Raw genomic sequence first — 24358 nt, 5'->3', positions numbered from 1 at the left:
ATGTTGCCTCCAATTTCCAGGCAACTCTAGCGGTGCTAGCTAGCTGTAAATTGGTTGCCTTCAAGCAAGGGATGCTCCATTTGGGTTGGGATTTGTTTTGTTTGGTTGAGTTGGGGTTTTCTTGGTTGGTTGGTGTATTGGTTTTGGATTTTTTTCAAGAAAACGTGTAAAATATAAAGGTTTCTGCCAGGGAGGAGCAGACAGCTCTCCTTTAGCTGCTCAAGTGAGATGAAGTTCTTGGGCTCTCAGCAGCCACGGGCCTGGTGGAGCAGCTGGGTAGTCCGGGGTCTCCATCGCAGTGCAGGGAAACTGGCGGGTGGTAACCTGGGAGGAGTGACCAGTTGGGACTGGGGCCAGGCTGGGGAGCTGAGGTTCAAGATCAAACAAGATGAGCTCAAGTCTTCTTCAGACTTCAAAGGGAAAACCTTGGATTTTGTCTTTAGGCATTAGGTGCTTTTGGTTTTTTTTTTGTTTTTTTTTTTAATATGTGAACAATTTTCTTGTCAGTCAGTTACTGGGGAGTTTTTTTACAACAATAAAATGCTTAATGCAGATCAGTAAATGCATCATGTACAGAACTGAGGCAACTTGTCCTACTTTGCTCTCACTATATGCCATTAATATACTGTTGCTTAAAAAAAAATACTGATTTTGTTTGAGTAAATGGGTTTTTTTTTAGAGTTGATAGAAGTGTTCTGATAAAAGTGGGGACTGTTCCTGTCCAGATGCTTATGCAATAACAAGATGGTCCTTTAGTGAGCACAAGCATATTGTGCTTTGTGTCGAGTCCAGTTCTATCACTTATTTATGCTGATAAGATTTTTCTTTCAGTTTATAGACATGGCATATGACTCTTTGCCCCTATCATCCCAAAAGCTTTGTACAGAGTCACTCCTCAGATTCTGTTAGCTTTTGTTTATTATTTTTAACAGCTTAGTGAATAAGAGTAAATATTTGCAATGTTCCTGCTATTTCAATAAACAAACTTCAACATGAAAAATATTTATTCAGTGTTACTTTTAAGGCAAAGTTGCAAAAAGTAAGAGCATACCAGACAACTGTTCCTGCATTTATATGCATCATCATGTATGTGTTATAAAGAATTCTCTAGCCCTGAATAATATGGCATATAAAAAGACTCCATGAGCTGACCATACAAGGGCTGTACTTCAGATCCTGGAGTGAAAGTGCACAGGTTTCCCATTGTGATGCTTTTTGAGGATATGAATTTGTGGAAGAATACTCTTTTCTTGTCATTAGTGTAAGTTAAGCAGGGGATATGAATTTACAATTTGCTATTTACTGTAGTGAATTGCTTACTAGGGTGAGAGCTTTTAAGTGGGAATACCCATCAATCTATGGCAGACTCTTTGGGAAAGTCACTGTTACCTCCTGTATTCTAGTTAAAAAACTCAGCATGGTAAATGTTGATTCTCATCTATTAAAAAAAACAAGAATAAATGCTGACTGGCTGTGAAGAATATTAAGTAGTGAATGAACGCTTGAATTTAAAGGACCTGTAGGTTTTAAAACCCCCCCAACTGTCATTCCTCCTAAAATCTAGGAAAACAAATTAACTGGATATGGTTACTGCTCTGGTATCATGTGCATATTCACCCCCAGACTTCCCTCACACTTGTCATTGTCCCCTTACGTCCTTTGGGGAGTTGGGGCTTTGCTGGGGGGAGGCAGAGTGGGGGTTTGCATGGCTAGCAGTCTCCCTACAAGATCTATAAAGCCAAAAGCCAGAGATGCATCAGTTAATTAGGGTTTAACAAATGTGTAATGGAGACTACTTGCTAATTAATGATGGGCTTTAATAAGCTATTAACCATTTTCCTCATACTTCTGTAATCTATGTAGACTGTATCATGACCTTCCCTATGCAGTTCGCATTTGTCTTATGTAGAGTTGCAGTGCAGTATTTTTGTGGCAAAGCTTTTCCAGAGCCTCTGTATTTACATCTGTTACAGAACTATCTGTGATGCCTACAGGCACTATTTGTAAGTACTACAGTATCACTGGTCTGTTTGTATTAATTCTGTTCCCTTCTGATTTTAGTTGTGTGCCTGGTTGCTTACCACATATTTTTCATGCTGTTCGTCTGGTCATATTGGAAAACAATCTTTACGCTACCAATGAATCCTTCAAAAGAAGTAAGATAACTTTTGTTTATGAAATAGCCTAGCCAAATGTCTGATTTTGTAGTGTTTGAACAACTTGGTCTCTGATCTCATGCAGTTTTACACTCTGTAGGAAAACACAAATGGCAGTTACAGCTTCTTAATAGAAGTCAGATTGCAATCAGTGAAGTGACCAAGACCAAAGAAAAGTAATAATTTCTCTAATTTTTTAATAGATATTTTAAAAAGAGATATTTATCTATTTATTTATTTAGAAGAAAAAATCCTGTCCACTTGAAAAACATGAGTTATTTGAACTAGCAGCCTGAATCTTTGCCTTGGGAATATCAGACTTTTACATGGGCAAAAATTTATTTCCCGGTATTTAAGACTTATATTTCTTGTCGGCATCTGTCTGTTGTCCTCTGAACTAAAACTTCTTCCCCATCTCTTTTGGTCTGAAGGAGCCTTTTGGATTGTGGTGGGAGTGCACATTAGTTAGCTGATGGTGGGAAGCCACAGCTGGCTGAGCAGGAGGGGAGCTAGTAAAGAACAGCCACATGAAAAAAGAGATATGGGGAGGTTCTTTGTCAGTGGCCCCAGTGGAAGTTCTGCCCATGCAGCTTTATATAGCTAGCACAACTTTTTGTCCCCTGTCTTTGTACAGAAACCCCTGAGTCCTCAGTAGGTGCTGTGTTACACAGCCTCTGAGGTCAGGAGAAATCATGCTATGGCTGCCCTGTAGTTGGAAATACCCACAAGGCAGACACTTCCTTTGGCATGGACTCAGCTCTAGCTGCTCTATGCACCGGGTCAACCTACAATGAATAGCTTGTGATTTCTATTGTCTGTTGTGTGGAGGTTCCTTTCCAAACAGTTTTCATTCAGTCCTAGGATATGTAATTGGGAAATCAAGTAGATAATTCAAACTAATTGCCATCTTTACTGAGGTTCACACTGCAGTCTTTACTACAGCCTGGGTGGGTAGGAGCAAAATAAATTAAAATTTGGAAATTACATAGCAAAATGTGTGCATGTATATGGTGACTGTCCTGATAATTAGAAGGGTTTTCAAATCATTGGGCTGATGCCATGAAAGCATTTGGACAAATTCTGCTGATTGTAGTACAATTCCAAATCCATCATAAAATGTTACTGGAGAATTTCAAATGGGGTAGAAAAGCATTGTAGTTGAGTAACAGAAAGCAATGTGTGGTGTCCCTATATTCTTTGAATTTACACAGTGTTGCTGGCAGTAAGTGGCATCCTTGTTGTTCCACGTCTTTTTCCTATTCTTCTAGAGTAGTATTGTAAAAATTTAATTAGAGTATTTTGTAATGTTACGTTACTGATTGGCTTCTGTTTTATAGGATGAAGTCTGCAAATAGAAAAAGTTGTATTTTCAAGTGAACTGAGCTAGCAAATACTCATTTGAAGACTGAAAAACAAGCTCTTGCATTTTGTTTTCATGAATACTGCAGCTGGTGCAAACCACACAGCTTTCTTTTAAGCTTATTTCAAACTTTCACATGTAAAGTAGGTTTAGATGGATTTTGCTGTAGTGTGTGCCACTCTTTACTTGTGCATACCAGCTTTATACAAGCACTGCATGAAGATGGGAGTGAAAATGGGTACCCAGGCACAAAGGTTTTAGATGGAGGACTACTCTGAGGAGCAATAAAAAACAGATGGAACACTAGCTCAGTTTACATCAAATAAGCATTTGAAAAAAAATATTCCAAACTAAGTGTCTGTAGTGAGAAATCTTATGTATCCCAATATAAATCAACTCAGATGTTGGTAAGAGTGTTCTTGCAAGGGGAAAAAAATGTTGACCTGAGAAACTCAAATTAAACAGTGAATATCCAACTTCAGCTGGAAGTCTGTGGGCTTTGTCAGGAAGGGTAGAGTGGTGCCTTCTCTATGAAAGTGAGAATAGGCTCCTAACTGCATGTTTCTGCCTGCTTTCTTATTTTTGCATGCATCACTTTTTTAAGGAAAGAAAAATCAATATTATCGTAATGACTAGCTTTTCTGTAAACATAAATGCTGTGCAGAGGGCTTCTGTTTCTGGCACAAGATAGAGACAGCTCTTCCTGCCAAATGTGGACTTCTTTTCAAAGGTGATTTTCTATCCTCTTTCTCTGATAAAGATACCAAAGACTTCTGCCTGTTTCTAGAAGCTGCAGTGACAAAGCTGGCTATGTTGCTGTGTTACAGAGGACTTTGGAGTTTAAGAAATTTGTAGTATTTAATGTATACTAAGCATCTCTTTCAGTAATTTTTACCTTTTCAGCACTTGCTAGAGCCATGTTTGTTATTGTTTTGGGCAGTGACAGAAGCTGCCATTTTATTCAGGAAGATATTCAAGATACAGTTATTTTACCCTACAAGACCCATCTCTTCCTTTTCTCAGCCAGTCTCTAAAGTAAAAACACATCCTAACACCTGCATGAAGAGAATAGCAGTGACAAAGAATAAAAGGGAAATAAAGCTGTATTTTCTGCTGTTACTAGTTGTGTATTTTCCTTCAGTTAAACACTGACATCCCTAGATTATATTCACTAGTTAATATTTGGCATTACAGAAGTAAATTGACTGACCTTTTAGAGGAATGATAAGCTCTTGATCTTTCTCTTGAAGAATGTTGCTTAATACTTCTGGAAGCATTCAGCATGGCATCAATACCAAATCAGAAGTGTTTTTAATTTTGTCTTCAACTGCCATAAAATGAATTAGCTGTCATGGGAACACCAGGTTATTCGCTGTAATACCCTGTACATGTTGCTAATCCATCTTTATATAATGAATATTTATTCCTCTTTACACATCTGCAGTTACATATTTAACTTGGAATTTGCTAATATTTCTTTGATTTTAAAAATTATTCCAGTTTCATCTATCATATTCAGACAAGGAGTCCCTAGAGAGGGAGCCTAGAGGTGAATCCCAGCAAGAAGTCTTAAGACGAGCAGCCAAGGATCTTCCTATCTATACACGGACAATGTCTGGAGGTAAATAGGTGTTCAGGAGACTAACAAAGGCAGGTGTCTTGATGTACTACTTTAATTTTAAAAGGGGTTTCAAGGGTTTGGATTGAAGGGAAGAAGTGTTTTCCACATTTCATAAAATAACAGAGTGGTTCCAGAACTTTAATTTAGCTTTGTGCAGCGACATTTATTCACTGTATAAAGATTGTTGGGAACTGAATCGCAGCATACATTTTAGGATTTTAAAGTGGATTGACAATGCCTTGCTTTTGTTTAGAAATTGATATTAACAAATAGCTTGTGCTACTAACAGGCTGGAGAAGAGGATGTAGCATTCATGACTGTGTAAATTTCTTTTATCATAGGTTAAAAAAAATAATAAAAACTAATAAATAATAAATAGATGTAGCATTCATGACTGTGTAAATTTCTTTTATCATAGGTTAAAAAAATAATAAAAACAGAATCACTGTCTGCACGTCATATATAGCTAGATAGATCACAGTAAGAAACTGTTACTGTTTTACTTGTTGGTCATTCAGTTGCAAGAACAAAAGATTTTCCAAACTAAGAGTGAATCTAACCCTACTCACATTGTCAGTTTTTGAATGCTGGCTAGCTAAGCAAATCCAAGAGATAATCTCACATAATAAATTAAAGCTGTTAGAATAATAGCTTAAAATAGCTATATTGTTGAACAGTCTTTAACGTTTTTCCTGTCTAGTGAGGGTTTTGTTGGTTGGTTATTTGCAGAGCTATAAGACTTGGGAGAAAAAAAAAAAAAAGATTAGCATGATTATCAGAGATGGCAAAAAGGGAGCTTTTTGGGTTCAGTGTGATAGATTCAGCATTGCAAGAATGCTTTGGTATTTTCAGCTGCTTCTGATCATGCTGAAAGGCTTTCCTGGGGCTTCTTCTGGGCTGGCTGATAGTATTTACTTTTGCACAGAATTCATAAATCTAAATGTCTAAGTGTACATTGAAGTCTAATCTTGGAACTTTCTTCTTTAGCAATCAGATACTGTGACAGATGCCATCTTGTAAAACCAGATCGCTGCCATCACTGTTCAGTATGCGACAAGTAAGAATATCCTTAAATAAGTGATTTTCTGAATTAATCAATTTTTCTTTCTTAGCACAGAAGCTTTTATTTTTTATTAGTAGATTTTTCAGGCTTAATATTTTGGCAGATACACTTTCCCCCCCCTTAGATTTTTTTTTCTTTAGATTTAGTTTTCATTTACTTATTTCTAAGGAAGTCTGTAGCATAGTCTAATTCATTTCATGACTCCCTCGATGCCAGCATGGATTACATAGTCTTATATATTCTTTACATAATGGTTAACAATTATAAATATTAATAAAGAATTTTCCTTAAGAATGTAACCAAAAATAGATTATTTTAAAAATGTGCTTCTTTTGTTAGAATCTGAATAAGCATCACTACCCATCTCAATCTAATCATGATGTCACTTACATCTTACCTGAGGTAATACACTTAATATCCTATTTTTTTCTGGATAACTTGCAGGTTGCTTTTGTTTAAAGAAAGAAACAGCCAAGCATTTTCCCACTTCTAACTAAAGCCATAAAATTAAATTCTTGTTTGTCTCGCACAAAAGGAAGTTCATATCCATACTTTCCAGAAGTCTGATTGCTTTCTAATTTAATCTTTATTTTGGCTGTTCTCTCTGACCCTTCTGCAGTGAGCTTGGATGTCTCTGTGTTTCTTCACTCTGGCCCCCAGTGCTTTGTATTTTTAACTTTGAGAGAAGACATTTCTTCCAAGGGAGGTTTATTCTTAGCCTTAAGGCTGTTCCAAATACTCTTCAGCTGACAGAGGCTACAACAGGATTTTGAGGTGGAGAAGACACTGCTTTGTCCAGGAAAGCAGCAGAGGCACTGAAAGAGAGGCAGAGTTGAGGCAGGAGGAGCATCTTGGTTGTGTTCTATGGAATGGTGGTTGCAGTGTAAGATAGGAGCATAGTCATGTGTGTTTCTAGTGAAGGAAAAAGGTGACTTATTATCCACAAAATGTGAGTGAAATTTGCAGAATGCAATTAATTAACATATTTTGTAGAATACCTTTATTTTATCCTTATCAAAATTTGCTCATTTCAATAATATCTGATTTTCTTGTGAACATTTTATTGAGAGTGATTAATTGCAGAAGTGTTTGGGATTTTTTGTACAAGGTAATCTCTTAAAAACCTTTTCTATTTACATAAAAGATATATATATTCTATAAAAACAGACCATATTTTTGGAAATACATTTAGCTGTATCACTACATAATAATTTAATTAGCCCAGTTTCTAAGGGTCTACCAGTAAATAAACAGGAGTTGAAAATCCTGTTCGGATTGAGGACCAAATGCTAAAGTTGACCAAATTCTATAGATTGCATTTTCTTAAATCATAAGTTCTTGACATCAAATGTTTCCAGTTTGGCTTATCTGCCATTTGTCCTGTTCCCTTGTTGGTAAACTGTATTATGTGACTTTAAACAGATGTACTTATTAAACAGATAACATAGCATATAGTAAATACGGATAATACTTAATCTGTATGTAAATAATTTAAATCTTGCATGTAACTTTGCTTCTGACATTTTTTTTTTTTCTTTTGGCGATGCTTGGAATTTTGCTGGGGCTTTTTAAAAGATGCATTTTGAAAATGGATCATCACTGCCCTTGGTGAGTGTCCTATTGGTTTTCTTTTCTTATGTTCTGATTTGGTAAAATAGACTTTTGTGGGGCCTGCCATGATGATGATGCTTCAGCATTCCTAGAGTTGGATGCATATGTGAGGTTACTGGTCTTGCAGACCTGTTGGAGTTATTTACTGAGTGTCTTCTTTTCCTAGTTGTGACATACAGAAAGAAGTTCAAATATAATTTTTCTTGGACCTTTAAGTGAGGTACTTCTTTATGTTTTTACAAGTATGGATGAAGTAGACTTCTGATCAGTGAGAAATTATTTTAACAATTGCATCTTTTCTTCATCAAGTTTGAATATTACTGTGCTTTAGTTGCAATGACGGGTGAAGTGCTACCCTAGGTTTGAAACTAAAGGGCAAGGCTGTGCCTAGTTCCTTTTACCAAGGCTCCCAGGACAGCTGGAGTGGGCTTGCTGGAAACACCAGGTTAGCACTTCCAGTTTTATGGGTTCTTTGTTTTCTTTCGTTCTTTCTCCCCTCTGCCTCCCTCGTTTTGCTGCCGTCTCAGCCCACACAGTGGTTTTGTTCTCCTGTCTTTTCTTAGCAGCCCTTGGAACCAATGGGTAGACAGGATGTATAATTAGTTTTATGTCAGTTTGGCAGGTGTATCTCACAGAAATAATTAAAGACAATTGCTTAGTAAGGTCCAAGTTTAGAGGATTGAATAGTACATGGCAGTTCTTCACCATATAAAATGATCAGAAAAGAAGAATCCCCTGTGTTGGACAAACTGGATGGTAGATGGTTCTAAGCAGTTGTTTTGACACTTTCTTATAGCAAATTCTAGGACAGAGGAGGCTCTGTTCTGGGGCAGAAAGGGGTGCTGTGGTCCCCCTGTTTCTCTTGGTCCTGACTACAGCATCTGCCGTAATGTAATTTGATTTTAAGCATCTCATCTTGTTTTGCATCTACATGGTAGATACAATTGAAAGAAACAGTTAGCAGTATAGGGTAGAGTTTTTTTGCTGTAGGAATAATCAGCATGTGAAAATTGAGGATGTTCAGTAATAGTAGTGTGCTTCTTAAAAAAAACCACAAACAGCAACAAACAAGGCCACAACAAAGTAAACAGGTAAAACCATTGAATGTGGAGTAAATTTTTTAGAACAAAAAAGACAGTTTCCTTTTTTCAGGTTTTTAATAGCTGCCTTGTCGAAAACTAAGAAAAACAGTAAACAGTTGCCAGGCTATTTCTGGCAAAATATCAGTGAAGAGTCTCAATATGACTATTATTATTCAGTATTATAAATACTTCTTATAAGCTCTGTGGTCTGTTTGGGATTATTTTGTGCTTTTATGTCTTAAGACATTTACATGAAAATGTCCTTCAATTTCAGACTAAAAAAAAAAGCTTCAATTTCAGACTAAAAATCCATTGTATCAAATAACAGATTATAAACAGTACTTAGGTTTTGTGTAAAGGGACAGTGAAGTGTTATTTCACTAGGGCAGAAACTTCTAGAAAAACTGTTTTCCTCTCAGTAGCATTGGCATACTCTGTATGTTTGCACTCTTCTTAATTTAACAACATAAGCATACCCAGTTTGAGAGAGTATTTACACTGCTCATTGGTTTTAATCTAATAAGCGATGGGTGCAATAAATAAAAATACAAGTAGAGAAGGTAATTGAAAGATGTGTAATGCTTCTTGATGGAGAGGTGTTCTGGCCTCCATCTAACAGAAATTCATTAGAAAAAGAGGTATTTTGTGTTTTTTTCCTAATTTGAGCAGATGTTCACAGTTCCTTTCTCACCCTGCAAAAAAGAACTATGTGGAAGAGATGAAAGAGTTTTGGAATACTGCAGAGGTGCTGATCAAGCTTTATAGTCTCCTGTAAAGACCCACGTTCAAAGGTTCTTAGGGAAATACATGGCTGTCTTGCCAACAAAAGTAAGGGTGCAGTTCAGTATAATGGATGGGCTTCAGCCTCTCTGAACATCATTAGGTTCTGCTTTGCTTTTCATGTTGTGGTTTTTTGGTGGGAGCAAGTTGGATGGGAATGAAGGAGGAAAGAACTCCCGTGATGCTTAGGGAGAGCAGGGAAACAGCAATGAGAGCTGTCTCTCTAGTTTGATATTCTGCCAGAAGGATTTCTGGAGAGAGGATGGGTAAAAATAATCTGTGGAAAGTAAGATGAAGCTCTTGGAAGGCAGAGGTAATGAGAGGTTGTCATGTCCTAGCCCCAAGTTAGCTGTCTTCTGCTCTCTGGCAAGCTTTATTTTGGCTGTCACTCCTGCACTAATGGAAGCGCTGTGATAAACAGAAATATTTAATGCTAAGTGCCCACTAACTACTCTGAAAGGTTTAAGTGATGCATTGGGCATTTCTAGTGCTGCTGCTACTCACTCTATACAGATGGACACGCTGGTGGGAATCCAATGGTTTGAGGCATCACCAAAAATACCATTTGTATATAACACTCTTAGTACTAACAAGGTGCATTTAGGAATACCTTAGAAATAATTCAGAACATCTCTCCTTTATCTTTTGAGTGATCCAAATAGTTAGCATCTCCTGGATTCTGTGATGCTTTTTGTTAACTGAGTTGCATCACCTTCAGTACCTTGTAAATTATTTCTTTGCCTGGCATTTTCAGTAAACTAAACCATCAGACAGGAATGATACATATTCTTTTTGTACTTGAAAATTGAGTGTTTAACATGTTAGCTGTAATCCAAATTGTTATTCTGGACTGTTCTGACTGTATGAATGTTTCACTGCAATAACATACCATTATTTAGCTGGTTGTTGGTATATTTATCAGTTTTACTCTTTCTCAGAAATGTTAGACTTCCAATCTAACCACCATTCTTGAGATTTGATGCTACATGCTCAAACAGTACAATTACAAAACCTTGGTGTTTACCTTCTCTTCAGTGTTCTGATGAAGGAGATTCTTTTCCAATAAGACCTCTGCAGTCTGGGGCCTTGTCAAATTTGAAGGGAGCATAACAATTTATTTTATGCAAGTTTATTTTGACATGTGTGCCACATGCCATTGTGCAAAACAGCACATTGATACAAGAAATTTCATCTTTGGAGAATAACATTTCATTTGATATTTTTTTTTCTCACATCAAACAGTGCCTTAAGCAATAACAGTTCTAAAATAAGTATCCTGAAAGGAAAGTAGGATTGTCATAGAAAAGTTGAACCTAAATTGCTTACTTTCAAATATTTAATGAAAAAGCCCACTTCACTGTGGAGAATTTAATGTTTAGTTTTCGATAAGGATCATGATGAGCTTACAAATATATCTTCTTTAATTAGAACAATCTGTTGTGAGTGCTTAACTGTAGTTAATATGAATGCTTAGCTATTGCTGCATGTTTAAATGAAAATGCAAAATTTAATATTTAGCCAAGATGTTATGTCTTGTCTAAATAAAATGTAGAACAGACTGACCCAACTCACTACCCACCCTGAAAATGGGTAACAGTGAGGTACAGTGAAAATTTCTTTGCTATTTGAAGATTTTACCCTTATCTGATTAGCATGCCTTCTGCCATTAGCATCAGCATCTCCCTAAAGAAGAGAACAATTGTGGTAACTTGTCCTGCACTTCTGGAAGCTAAAGTTGAGCCTCACCACACGTGCTTTATTTTTTTTTTTTTTCTTAAGAATTATTTGTCAATACACAAGTATCTTTGTGGATGTAGTCTTCTCTTAATTGGCTGATCATTTTGACAGCCAATTGAATTGACAATATCAGTTAGGTTTTTTTAAAACTCATTTGAAGAGTTCTGTCAAGGTTAGTGCGAAGATAATTTTGATTAGCTTCTCAATACAACCAAATAAAAGAGGAAGCAGTTTACCAATAAAACACCCATGGGGAGCGCTCCAATACTTTTTCATTTGGTGGGTGTAATATCATTATATGTTTAATCGACCTCTAAAATTCCTAATACTTAGTATGTTGTCTCTAATGGGAAGCTACTAGGGTACTAAATGCACCCTCATCATCATAGTCTATACTAGTTGCTCATTATCATGTATAAAAATCTTTGCAAATGGGAGGCAGGTGATCTTAAAGCCCATAAGTGAAAATAATAAAATGAGATTTATTTTAACATTTAGATGTGTTTCTAATGTCTTATTCCCTGTCATGTTGTCACTGGTATGGAATGTTTTCTATTGCAGAGTAGCATTTCCCTCATTTTATGTAAATATAAATATTTTCAGGAATCTCCTATGAATGCTCTTACATTTGAGAATCTTACTAAGAAGTTTTAAGCATATAGTATGATTAATGAAGGAGGATCTGGATTAAATGAGACTGCTTTTATTCTCAAAAAATTCAGTTAAGTTTCAGTTCCTGGCTTGTTACTGTCCCTGTTGACATGCAGTATGCCTAATGGTATAACATGGATACTTACCTGCAAACTAAAAAAAAAAACCAGCTAACTGCAATCACATTTACATCAGATGTGCTGAGAAGAAGCTTCATACCATAAGTGAAAATTTAATTTCAGTAAGTTGTTGAAAGCAGTGTTACCTGGTAAAGTTGTTTGGGCTTTTTTGTGGTGGTGGTGTTTTGATTTGGGTTACTACACTGATTTGCAAATTGAAGCTAAATCCATTCCAGTAGCTTCAGGCAGCAGAGATAGGAAGTAAAACTTGGTTTACATGCTGGTATAAATGTTTTTAGAGTAAATAAGTTTCATTTAAACTGGATTAAAGCAAAGAAAACTTTCATGACGTTTCATTCTTACATGTTTATTTGTTTCTTTTTATCAGGGTGAACAACTGTGTAGGATTCTCCAATTACAAATTTTTTCTTCTCTTCTTGGCTTACTCGCTACTGTATTGCCTTTTCATCGCTGCAACAGATTTGCAGTACTTTATCAAGTTTTGGACAGTAAGTACTCTGATCTTTTGTATTGTCTTCAAGTGTGTCTTCAAGTGTGTGAAGTTCCTACTGTGCAAGAAAGCTAAGATTCTAAGGGGACCTAAACTAAAGATAGACATTTTTACAGGGACATGTAGTGATAGGACAAGGAGAAATGGCTGTAAGCTGAAAGAGGGCAGATACTGATTAGGTATTACAAAGAAATTCTTTACTGTGAGGGTGGTGAGGCACTGGAACAGGTTGAACAGAGAAGTTATCAATTCCTGGAAGTGTTCCAGCTGGGTTGGATGGGGCTTTGAGGAACCTGGTCTAGCTGAAGGTGCCCCTGTCCATGGTGGGCATTGGGAACTAAATGATTGTTAAGGTCCCTTCCAAGCCAAGGCATTCTGTGATTCCAAGGCATTGCATTGTAAACTAGTATCTTCTAATGTCATGTACAAAAGTATAGCCTATATATGCAATCATAGCCTTCATTTTTTTCAAATTATTCTTCTCTAAAAGACACTTCAAAGTTCTGATCTAAGTTTCAGATTCTTGCTCTCAGTATTTATAGTTTCCCAAGAAAGAGCCTGTTTCTTTAACTTAGATGCTGTCACCAACCTAATTGCATGGCTGTCTGTACATAGAAGGTATATAATCCATTTATTGATATTCTTGTTGTGTGGTGTATTTTTCTGTGTGCTGAATTTGATTTGGCTGAATAGGGGATTATTAATAATCAAATAAAATAGCTATTTCCCCAATTATAATGGCTTTTTTTTTTAATTTTCAGAATGGCCTTCCTGATACTCAAGCCAAGTTCCACATCATGTTTTTATTCTTTGCTGCAGCTATGTTTTCTGTCAGTTTGTCTTCTCTCTTTGGGTATCACTGTTGGCTTGTCAGCAAGAATAAATCTACATTAGGTAAGTAGATTTAATGCTTCTCTGTTTGACAGCAAAAAGTAAATAATAAATGTATCTTATGTGCACGGGAGTAATGGAGGAAGTGTGAAATTCTACACTGGTTCCTTGCATCTTGGTTAGAAGACTCCCAAGTTCTTCTGTTCCCTGGAAATTTTGACTCTTTCTCTTGCCCAAAAGGGCCAAGTTATTAATAAATTCAGCATTCTTCCTCTCACTGCTTTCCACCCACAGTTTGTTAACAGAAACGGAATAAACTAAAAAAATTTAAATAAAATCAAGATAAATTCCTAATAAATGTTAGATGGACTACTGCATGCTCTCACATGTAAATGTTTGAATGCACATGGGTCTGATCACAAAACTTAATAAATAAAGTCCAGAAGACTTCAGTGCCTGTTCTCTACTGCATGCTGGACTGTAATAATGCCAATTTGCAGTGTAGTCATTAAAATTTCTAAATCTCTAAATGCTTTCCTGTTGACGTAAGCTGATTTAAAGTAGGTCAATGAATTGACCTGTTTTTTCCTAGTTTTGGATTTGTTAATGATGATTTTGGTGATTAATGGAAAACTTCGAAAATAGGTATCTGTATCAATGGAAGAAAGCTTCTTTCCTTCAAGATTTCCTCTAGGATTTTTGAGTTTCTTCAGTATTCTAACAAATCATTGACTTTCAACAATTTTTTACTGGTATTAATTTCTACCTAGGTATAAGTAGAGAAAAGTTTTATTAAAGATGCTTATTTGAATGGAAATAAATTAGTGTTCTGTTTATAAAGTGATCTTACAATTATAGTGTAAAAAATTTGTTCAGAGGTAATCGTAATGCATTACACTTCTAATTCAACATTTTGTGTTTTCAAAACAAATGGAATCCCATACTGGTAATACAACATGTTTCCTACGTACTTAAGTTACTCAGAAAGATCTGGGTGTCTCTTCCCATTTTACTTTGGGAAATTGCTCAATATGTGAAGCCTTAAAAACGCAGTAATTTGGTAATGAAGCCATGATAGCTTTAAGTGTTACTGTGCTTAAATCATCCTGGGAGTTCTTTTCCTAGCTTAATACGGGCATCTGAAAGGATGCCCCCATTTTCCTTTCCCCCTTCTTTAACCCCATTGTAATTAATGCACACTGCATGTGGAAGGTCATTTCCAGCAGCTCTTGGCTGGGGTTTGACTGCAGAAGGACAGTCTCAGCATGGTTCTGACATGGTTTGTGGGAGCTGTACTGCCAGGACATCAGGACAGAGCTTGCCTGCTATGTATAGCCAATTAAGGGAATTAAATGGCTATCAGTCACTTGGTGAAAAGTGAATGAATTTTCTGCTTCAGGCACTTTGCAACACTTGAAGCTATATTTAGCTCTCTTCTCCAGAAATTTAGGTTGGATAGCCAGGGGGAATAATCTGGGTCTATGAGCAAAGACGTTTCTTTACGCAGTGGTAAAAACACACAGTATTTTCATACCCCAGTGTGTGTGTAAAGCTAGTCTTACTACTAAAGTAGGTTAACTTTTTATTCTTCTCCATTACTTTCTCTGTAAGAAAAAATTAAGAAAACCTTTGTTTAGGTTTTTCTTTCTTGAACGCTGTCTGTGATATAATCACGGACTGAAATCTTCATATAAACATATCATGCCTTCTTAAAAACTGAGTTCCTCACGCTTCCTTGCCTTGATGAGGGAGGAGGGTGAAAGAGACTTGCACCCTTCCTCAGCCCCTGGACATGCTCCACATACACAATGCCTGTGTAGCACTCACTGACTTGGGCTTCCAAGAGTGCTCTCACTCTCTTTCTCAGTCATTTGGGCAGTACAGCCTTTCCTCTTGGGTGAATGGCAAAGCAATTGCCTAAGTACTGGTGGGAGAGTAACCTGCAAAGAGGTCTAATTAATCTTTTTCTTTTAAGAGGTATTCAGAGCGCCCATATTTCGTCACAGAACAGATAAGAATGGTTTTAGCCTGGGCTTCAGCAAAAACCTAAGGCAGGTGTTTGGTGATGAGAAGAAATACTGGTTGCTGCCTGTGTTTTCAAGGTATGCTGTTGCTAATGCTTAATTTGTTTAAATTGTTGAATAATCAGCATCCAGAGTGTTTGGGGGATGGTTAGTTTTTTGAAATAATGTATAGTAATAAATAAAAAAACTTCTTTGAAGTTGAGAGTTTTTTTGTACGTATGACACTAATTCTGAATTTTTCAGTTTGGGGGATGGTTGCTCCTTTCCAACTTGCCTTGTTAATCAGGATCCTGAGCAAGCTTCCACACCTGGTGTACTGAATTCAACATCCAAAAGGTAATCTGCTTTTGTTACCCATTTCATATAGCTGATCTTTTTTTTTTCCTGTGCACACACAAACAAAATGATGTATAATATACTTAAAAGTGGTAAGCAAATGAAGGTAATCTTCAGATTTACATTTAAGTATATGGAAATGAGGCAGGGTGGGTTTTTCCCCTGATGTGCTTTGTCTCTGTTCAGTGACATTCCAGGACCTGAATTTTTCACACCTGCCTAACAGTCAATATCAGCAGTACTCTTTATGCATACATGTGAGATGGTTAGTCACGCTGCCTGTGATACAAATCCATTGCCTTGCATGGCTTTTGGGGATGCCTGCTTTTTCTTGTCTGCTGAAAGCTGCTAATGGCACTTGGGCCAAAGCACAGGAAGCTGAATATTAAGTGTTGTTTCTGCTGATAATAGAACATGTTTTATTAATTCTTATCCTTAATGGACATGACTTCTTTAAAGTGTGAAAAGTATGCATATTCTCCTTTGAATAAATTCATATTTCATCTTTTTTGAAACATTTGATAAGTATACTGAACATGAGGCTAAGAAATGATAATGAAATCATAGTGACAATCTTTTATTCATAAAAGAAATATATGACATTTCAGCTTGCTGTTTACTGATGTTTTATCTTACCCCAGCATTCTGTAGCTTACGTTAGGAAAGATATTTTGGAGGTGTTCTCTCCACTACTTATCCTGTCAATTTTGTTGTAGTGAAGAAGAATATAGGTAAGAGTGCATTTGGGGCTGAAGTACATGTATTAATATAAAATAGCTGTCAAATTAAAAATCCCTGTGCTTTATAGATTGTGCTTGCACTTGTGACAACCACAGTGTAATGTATATAATGATAAAAAAGTAGTGATTCATCAGACAAGAAGCAAGGTGAGATAAGGAAAATACTGCGTATGACAAACTGTTTGTAACGTGTGGTAAGATGATGAAAAATTACTGCAGTTCACTAATGTTCTTTTTATTGGTGCTACAGTGAGAACCATCTGTTTCCTGCAAAGCCGTTGCGTGATTCCCAGAGCCACCTACTTACAGATGCACCATCTTGGCCAGAAACTGCTGCAAAGGCTGACAAGGGCAAAGTTGGTAAGGAGCTCACTTATGCTGCAGTGATTTAGGTTGTATAAACTAATTTTGGAGGATATATTGTTACAATGACCATGGTCGCATGGCTTGTATTCATGAACCAAAATTCATGAAGCTTTTTCAAAATACATGCTTGTAGCAAGTTCCATGTGTCAAGCTGCTGTGCCTTTCCCATTTAAGCCTGACCAAGGGATATCAGAACACTGATACCAGTAGGTGCTAATCATTTTTTAAGCTAGGCCTGATAGCACCTTTGACAACGAATTTCTTATAAAAGAGGTGACACCTATTTGCAGCTAGTGTAAAGCTATATAATAGACACATGACTTGGTAATAGAGTAATGTCATTAAAATTATTGTTAATTCATGGTTGTATTATTTGCTGAAATAATGAAATGTAATAAATTTGCTGAAATAATGAAATCATGAAATGAGACCTTTTTCTGTGGGAATACTATTTTTTGTCTTTTAAGGTATGAGCAATCCTGCATTAACCATGGAAAATGAAACCTAATTTCCCTTGAAAGAAGCATCTGAATACGTAAGGAAAGGTTTGTTAATATTCTCTGTATTTATTATTTTATTTGATGATTCCTTACCATTTGAAGAATGCACAAAAGAAAATTACTAAAATACTTCCTATGTGTCTTCTTTACTTCAGTTAATTTTTTACCATGTGTAGTAGCACATGAATTCACAGTTTTAAACTAAACCTCCTATTTCTTGATGTGTCATGTTTGCAAATTAGTTTGATCTTATTACTCATTGCTTTTTAGGTAAGAGTCCAATATAATATTATTATTCCCTTTATTTAGAAAGATACTGAAAATTGTGAGTATTCAAGCTGTTCAGCCAATATTTCTGACGCTAAGTTTGAAAATTAGGCTGGTTCTTAACACTGAATGCAAAGGTTATAGCTTTGCCTGCTAAAACAGGTAAAAGTCTATCAAATGATGAAGCAAAAAGAATTTCGTCTACTATACAAGCTATATAGTCTTGCTCTGAGTCAGGTACTGAGCTGCATCCTATTTAATAGTAAAAACTTGCTGCCTACTGAAGAAAAAAGGTGTCCATATGACTTCCTGAGGATTTAATCACCTGTTGTCAAAAAACAGCTGATATTTTCTTGATTTCTTGCATTAATATCTTGCAACACAGACTTCTCAGAAAGCAGGTTTGAGAAGCAGCTATTAAATCCTGTTAGGTACATAACAGGAGCTGGCTGACATTTACCCTGGGTTGTGGAGAATGAACACAATCATCACATTCACTCTAGTACTTGAATATAGCTAACTCCACCAAAACTTATGGAATGAAATTATTTTTTATTTAAAACTGTATAAAAAGTTTGACTCCAACCCTAAGAAGTTTTGTATTCCAAATAATTGGTATGGAGGAGTTGTTCCAGCAAGGTCACCTCCCTGGTGTTGGAAGCACATTTTCAGTCATCCTGAAAAAGCATCTCAAGTGAACGTCCTTCATTTATGTGTGGTATGACTCTTGAACATGCTGTCATGGCTCTGAGGTTGCCCATGGTCCCTCATGGAAGAAATGAAAGGCATGGGAAGTCATCAGGGAACTGCAGTGATTGTTACTAGACCCATTAGGAATGGTATTGCACTGTCAAGGCGGATTATAAAACTAGTACGTGTGCAGATACCAACAGATGGGCCCATAGCTGGTACCAAAAAGTTCCCGAAAGTTCAGTTTGGTTCATGAGGGAAATTTAAAAACCTCTTGGCCCTGACATTCTGGTTTTGTGTTCAGTGATGAAGACAGAGTTCCAGATATAGGTACATCTGCAAACTTGATGATGGTGTAAAGTGTTAGAGGTGTTGAAAATGTGGGTGTCAGATGAACAGAGTTAAAGAGATGAGTGAAGGAAACTCAGACGGTGTCTGCAATTTTCACTGCTCTGTGTATGATATTTTAATAGAATATAAACCCCTCATTTCTAACCCTTTGTTCAAAATGTAAAACATTGCATTTCTGCACTGTTTAATCCATCAGGTCTTTCAACAAAACAACAGCTTCTGGAAAAGACTAAATTACTTACCTTCTGTTACTTTACTGTCTTCTTTGAAGAGTGTGTACATTTTATTGGAAGTTTGTCATTCATATTACTCTGAATATCAAACATAGTCTGTGACTGTTCTAAAGATGTTAAAAGTGGGTGGATTTTCCCATCAGTTTAGCTTGATAAACATCTTGTGCTCTCTTTAAATTATTTTCTTCTTTTAAGAAGTGAAGGTCTGAGAAAGAGTTGTGTTTGCAGTCAGATTACTTCACTCTGTGGGGTTTGAGGGTTTTGTTTGGTGTTGGTTTTTCTTTTTGGAGGCATCCATTTTGGAACATGGCTTTTTAAAGAGAGACTACTTTCAGAGGAGGTTATGTTCCAAGGAGTAAGTCTAAAGTCACATAAAGGGGCTCCTGGAAGTTGGTTTTGCCTCACTTGGATTCATGCACTTTCAGGAGGGTAGTAAGAACTACTAATTCTGTGGTATGAGCACAAGCACCAGATTGCTTATACCTTTAGCTCTGAGATATTTCTGTGTGGCAGTTTAAACTTTCTGGAGCAGTAACAAAAAAGATAGATTACTGTCTACATAAATGTCACATACAGTTGCTGGAATAAGAGCCTCTATATAAAAAGTTATTTTAGCTACTTCACATGTAACTTCATTACATTATTGTCAATATAGTAATTATATTTGTTCCTAGGGATTGAATGGAATACTTTAAATACAGCTGCTGAAGTCACCACAACAAAACCAAGTAATTCCACCTTAAATATGAAAAATACAGCCAGCAGCCCCTGCCAGTGTATTAGAACTAGAATTTCTGTCCCACTGAAGGATCTGTTCAATATCCTGTATCCTATAATACTTCATATTTCACCAGAGGACTGATTACTGAAAGTGCCAGATGTAGTTTACACTAATGTAATAGAGATTTTTTTTTTTTATTATGTTGGTATCTGGAAGTAAAAATAGCTTGTGTCATTTTATAAACTGGTGGCCTGCTTGTTGTGTAGTCAGTACTTATCACTGTCATCCTGAAGTAGATTAATAACATACCTGTGAACAGTCTTATTGGGTTCCTCTTCAGGGTGGGATTTTTATTCTGTTAGTCACTTTCCCCTTCAAGCTGATGAGGCTTGTTGCAATAACATAATTTTTAAGTATTCTTAGATTGTAATAATGTGTTTTGTGATTAATATTCTGTTCCAGTTTAAGAACAAGCTGTTGCTGGAAGGAAGATGCATTCTTCCAAGTATCAGCCCTGTTGGCCAGCTGCTCCTGTCTGCTCCTCTATGGATGTGCTCAGAAAACAAACTGACAGATGATTAGCTGTCTCCATGTCACTGCTTGAAACACAAAACTAAACATACTACTTCTGAACCATATAAAGGATGTTTCAACTTAAAATTACTGGGTTTGAATGGTGAAGGATGAGTACTAGAAAGTGGTAAAAAAAGTCTACGTTTACAACTGTAAAAATTCAGTGGCTGGTTTTACGTTGATATTCAGCACAAGAAAAATGTGAACTCCTTACTATCAGTTCATGTTCTTGGCATGGTTTTGAAAATTCACCTTTTAATTGAAATTGTTGTAAGTAGTTGACTTGAAAATCAAATTTTTGCACTACTGGCTTTATGAACTGGGAGAACAGCCAGTGTTGATTAGGAATAGTTTAGTGGCTTGGTGGACTGTATTTGCTTTTGAGCCCTTGATAAGCAATTTTTGAAGAAAACCTAAGTGAAGTGTCTGACTGGTTTTGGAACATTTTTTGAAAACATTATTGTAAAAACTCTGTTTTCCCAAAGGTCTGCAGTACAGATAGTTGGAAAAATTGTTGAGAGGGAAAACAATCCTTTGGATAATTGAATGCTACAGTGGGCCACTGCTCAGTGATGTGATGAAAAGCCTGTGTTCAGGGGGGTAATACATAAATGAAACTGGCCAGCTGGGGATTTTAATGGAAGCTCCACACAATAGTCCTATGAAATGGGATTTTATTGTCCCATTTGGAGCTCTTACCCCTTTGGAAAGCAAATGTTGACCCTGAACTTTGATCCAAAAGGCTTTTTACTAACCTGTCTTAGTTACTGAGGGCCACTGTCTTTCAAGCTCCTAATTTCCTATTAATATTTGTCTCAGATTTCTTTTTTCACTTTTTCTTCAAGACACTGCCTTTCTTACTGCATAACTTAATGAATACCATGTGCAGTCAAGGTGACTTATTGGTATAACTTGTGATATTTGCATTTACAGGACAATGGGCTTTTGATTGCAATACCAAAATGCCAAGCTGCTGCACATAGGAAATCCCATTCAATTAAGTTAGGAGCTAGCAGCTTTTTTAGGATCCGTTTACTGAGCAGAATAAAAGATGCATTTTTGACTTTCAAAGTCAAGGAAGTTTCAGCAACACAACTCTAATTGTCTTGTGCCTTTTGTATACACTACATTTAAGGTATCAGTGTTTACATTTAAATGCAAATTTCTACTCTGAAAAGAACGTTAGGAGGAACTTAGTTATGCTTTTTAGGGGGCTAGATAAAAAGAAAAGTCAAAAAAGAAAGGTGAAAACCTCAGACTGTGCTGAGTTTGGTTGAAACAGGGAAGTACTTCTGTTATCAAACCTGAGTTACTTAGTAGGTTGGTTCACAGTGTAAAGATGCCAGTCACTTGTTTAGGAAACTGGCAGCAGGACTAAGTGATGTAATTCTGAAAGCAAAAGATACTATCATTAACTCTTCTACCAGCAGGTAACTTCAAAATTTGTCTTTCTTGGGTTTGCAACTTAAGTGATAGCTGGTGTAGCAAAATGTGGCTTTTTTTTTTTTTCTTTAGTGAGGGAAAATATTTATTTTATTTTTTCTTTTAAATCTAAAAATTTTACCAGCCTGAAAACATCTGTTTATTGCCAGAAGTGCCAGAGTGTGGATCCCTTGATGTAGAACAGCTTTTTTAAACTAGCATGAAGGTAGCATACAGTTTACGTTATGCCTGCAGAGATCTAGTTACCAAAAGATTTTTTGCAGCTCTTTATTTGGTGTTGTTCTGTCAGCTTACCTCATATTCGTGTTTGTTTAAAGGCGAACTTGTCAAGGGATAAGGGGGAGAGGGAAAATATATTTTTTAACACTTCAGGTTCTCTATCTGTAGAGTCTTGTTTTTTATGCAGTTAGTCACAGGGTGGTTTGTCATGGAGCATGCATTTAAAAATAAGTAGGGAGTTCAAATTCAGCTTCAGTGTGTCTTGCACCATATTTTTATGTAAAGACAAAAGATTTTCTCCCCAGCAAAACACATCATGGAAATGGATCTCTCTAATGTCAGTTTCTGTGTGTCCAGGGCTCTGAGATCCCTCAGTAAGGCTGGGGATCAATGTAGAGAAAAGACAGGGATAGGGGATCAAGAAATGCCTGGCTTCTCCAGGTCTCAGAAGTCACACTTGGAAAGCACAATAGCCCTAAATATTCTGCAGTTTTGTTGTAGCCAGAGGCTGTGCCCCTCACAGAAAACTGATGGAGGCATGGGAAACAGTCACTGATGAAGGGAGGAGAAAGGGAAAGAAAGGATGGTAGCTCAGATGTAAACATAGAGCAGATCTGAGCCAGGGTCTGTAGCTACATCTGCTCTCTGGATGGGCATGAGCTGTGTCTCCATGAAGAGCACTGTCAGCAGGCTTTGAGGGTTCCTGGCAGTTCTCACTGTGTAGAGTATGGACAAAATCGAGTTAATCATGCTCCAAACTATAATTTCTGATTATATGACTGTACTCTTGGCTTTAAACTCTCTTAATACTTTCTATAACAAAATGAAAATTCTCTTTTTGACATACTGACCATTGTCAGTGTTACAATGCATGCAGGAGAATTTGTGAAGAAGTCAGGGTAGCAAGGATGCAATGTTGTTTGTCTGCATACACTGATTCTCCTGTCCTTTATATTCTTGCTAGGCACTTTACTACAGCCTTTTGTGTAATTTCTGTATTTTTTTTAAGGAGTGCTTTTTACCTACTGTACAGTTACTAATCTACTTTTTTGCTAAAAAGAAAATATCCCTGATATTTGTCTAGAGGTATGACTGCGTTTCAAGCTTTAGTGGAAACTGGATGAGTTCTGCAGACTCCTCAGATGGGCCTGAGTCCCAAATGACAGCAGAGTTAAATTTATTTTGTATATATGTAAACAGTCATAGGAACCAGAGCTCCCTACATGCATAAAAAATGTCTTTTATTTGTAGGTTAGGACAAATCCAAAACATCTGCACCAGAAGTAGTCCACACATATTCTGTATCAGTATATGTACTGGTGATGGAGTACTCAAAGTCTTCACAGAGAACTATTTTTGTTAGGAAAATGGAACACAATCTTTGTGAGCAGTTAAGATAGAGCTGCTGTTATGCACTTTAATTCTTTGACTTGAGAGAAAAAACTCTGTCCAGTTTAGGTTACAGACTGAAAGTTCTTTAGCAGACTATGGCTGGGCAGGTAATGAATGAAACACAAAATCACAGAGTAGCAGAGGTTGGAAGGGACCACCACTGCGGTTATCTGGTCCCTGCTCAAGCAGAATCATCCTAGAGCACATTGCACAGTATGATATACAGATGGTTCTTGAGTATCTCTTGTGAGGGACACTCCAGAAAGGAAACAAGTTTGTTTCAGTGTGTGGAATGCTGTAGCTGTTTTTCATCATTATTTGGACTGAAACCTAATTTCCCTTAAAATAAACATCTGAATATGTAAGGAAAGGTATGTTGCTATTCTCTGTATTTATTATTTTATTTGATGATTCCTTACCATTTGCAGAATGCACAAAAGAAAATTACTGAAACACTTCCTATCTGTTTTCTTAAATGAATTTTCTAATTAACTGAGAGTTCTTCCCCTGGTTTGGTTGACTGGTGTGTGGAGGGGTGGGGGGAAACAGATTTCTACATAAATTTAGTGTATAACTTTGCCACATGTTAATGTGTTGCTCACATAAATAAATGCTTCCTGTCCAGCATGCCATGTGTGTTGTAGTAGTCATTGACACACTACTACCAGTTTTACTGATGGTGTACCTGAACAGCAGATCATCATCTCTGCTAGGGCTTCACTGACAGCATAGCTGCTGTAATGTCCCCCCTCACTCCTTCACCAGGAGTATTTTATCGGTGTATTTCCCTTCTCCAAGGTTCACCTCACAATGCACTGACACTGGAATAGGTTGAGAACAAACCAGTTCTTTTATCATCTCTCATGGGTGAAACACTGTATGCCTTTATGCTGGCAGAGCAGACAGAGCTGCCCTCCTTTTTGAGTACTGTTGATGGTCAAAAAGGTGGAATTTTGTTCCCCATAAAAGGGTGGGGGGGGG

The 24358-nt window shown here is 36.8% G+C and overlaps 1 protein-coding gene across 1 annotated transcript in view; it reads left to right on the top strand.

Annotated features, from left to right (window-relative positions):
- Positions 1–24009, top strand: part of ZDHHC2 (zinc finger DHHC-type palmitoyltransferase 2) — a 35635-nt gene extending 11626 nt beyond the window's left edge. The window contains exons 3-13 of the mRNA XM_041480127.1: positions 2062–2156; positions 5017–5137; positions 6125–6194; positions 7776–7808; positions 12569–12689; positions 13453–13585; positions 15498–15624; positions 15790–15882; positions 16873–16982; positions 17456–17533; positions 20213–24009. Of these exons, the coding sequence (XP_041336061.1) occupies positions 2062–2156; positions 5017–5137; positions 6125–6194; positions 7776–7808; positions 12569–12689; positions 13453–13585; positions 15498–15624; positions 15790–15882; positions 16873–16982; positions 17456–17496 (944 nt within the window). The 3' untranslated portion in view covers positions 17497–17533; positions 20213–24009. The remainder of the gene's footprint in view (positions 1–2061; positions 2157–5016; positions 5138–6124; positions 6195–7775; positions 7809–12568; positions 12690–13452; positions 13586–15497; positions 15625–15789; positions 15883–16872; positions 16983–17455; positions 17534–20212) is intronic.
- The last annotated feature ends 349 nt before the right edge of the window (positions 24010–24358 follow it).

The sequence above is a fragment of the Pyrgilauda ruficollis genome, unplaced genomic scaffold, assembly GCF_017590135.1.
Source record: "Pyrgilauda ruficollis isolate IOZ18807 unplaced genomic scaffold, ASM1759013v1 scaffold5, whole genome shotgun sequence".
Lineage (NCBI taxonomy): Eukaryota > Metazoa > Chordata > Aves > Passeriformes > Passeridae > Pyrgilauda > Pyrgilauda ruficollis.
This window is presented reverse-complemented; position numbering and strand designations above follow the sequence as displayed.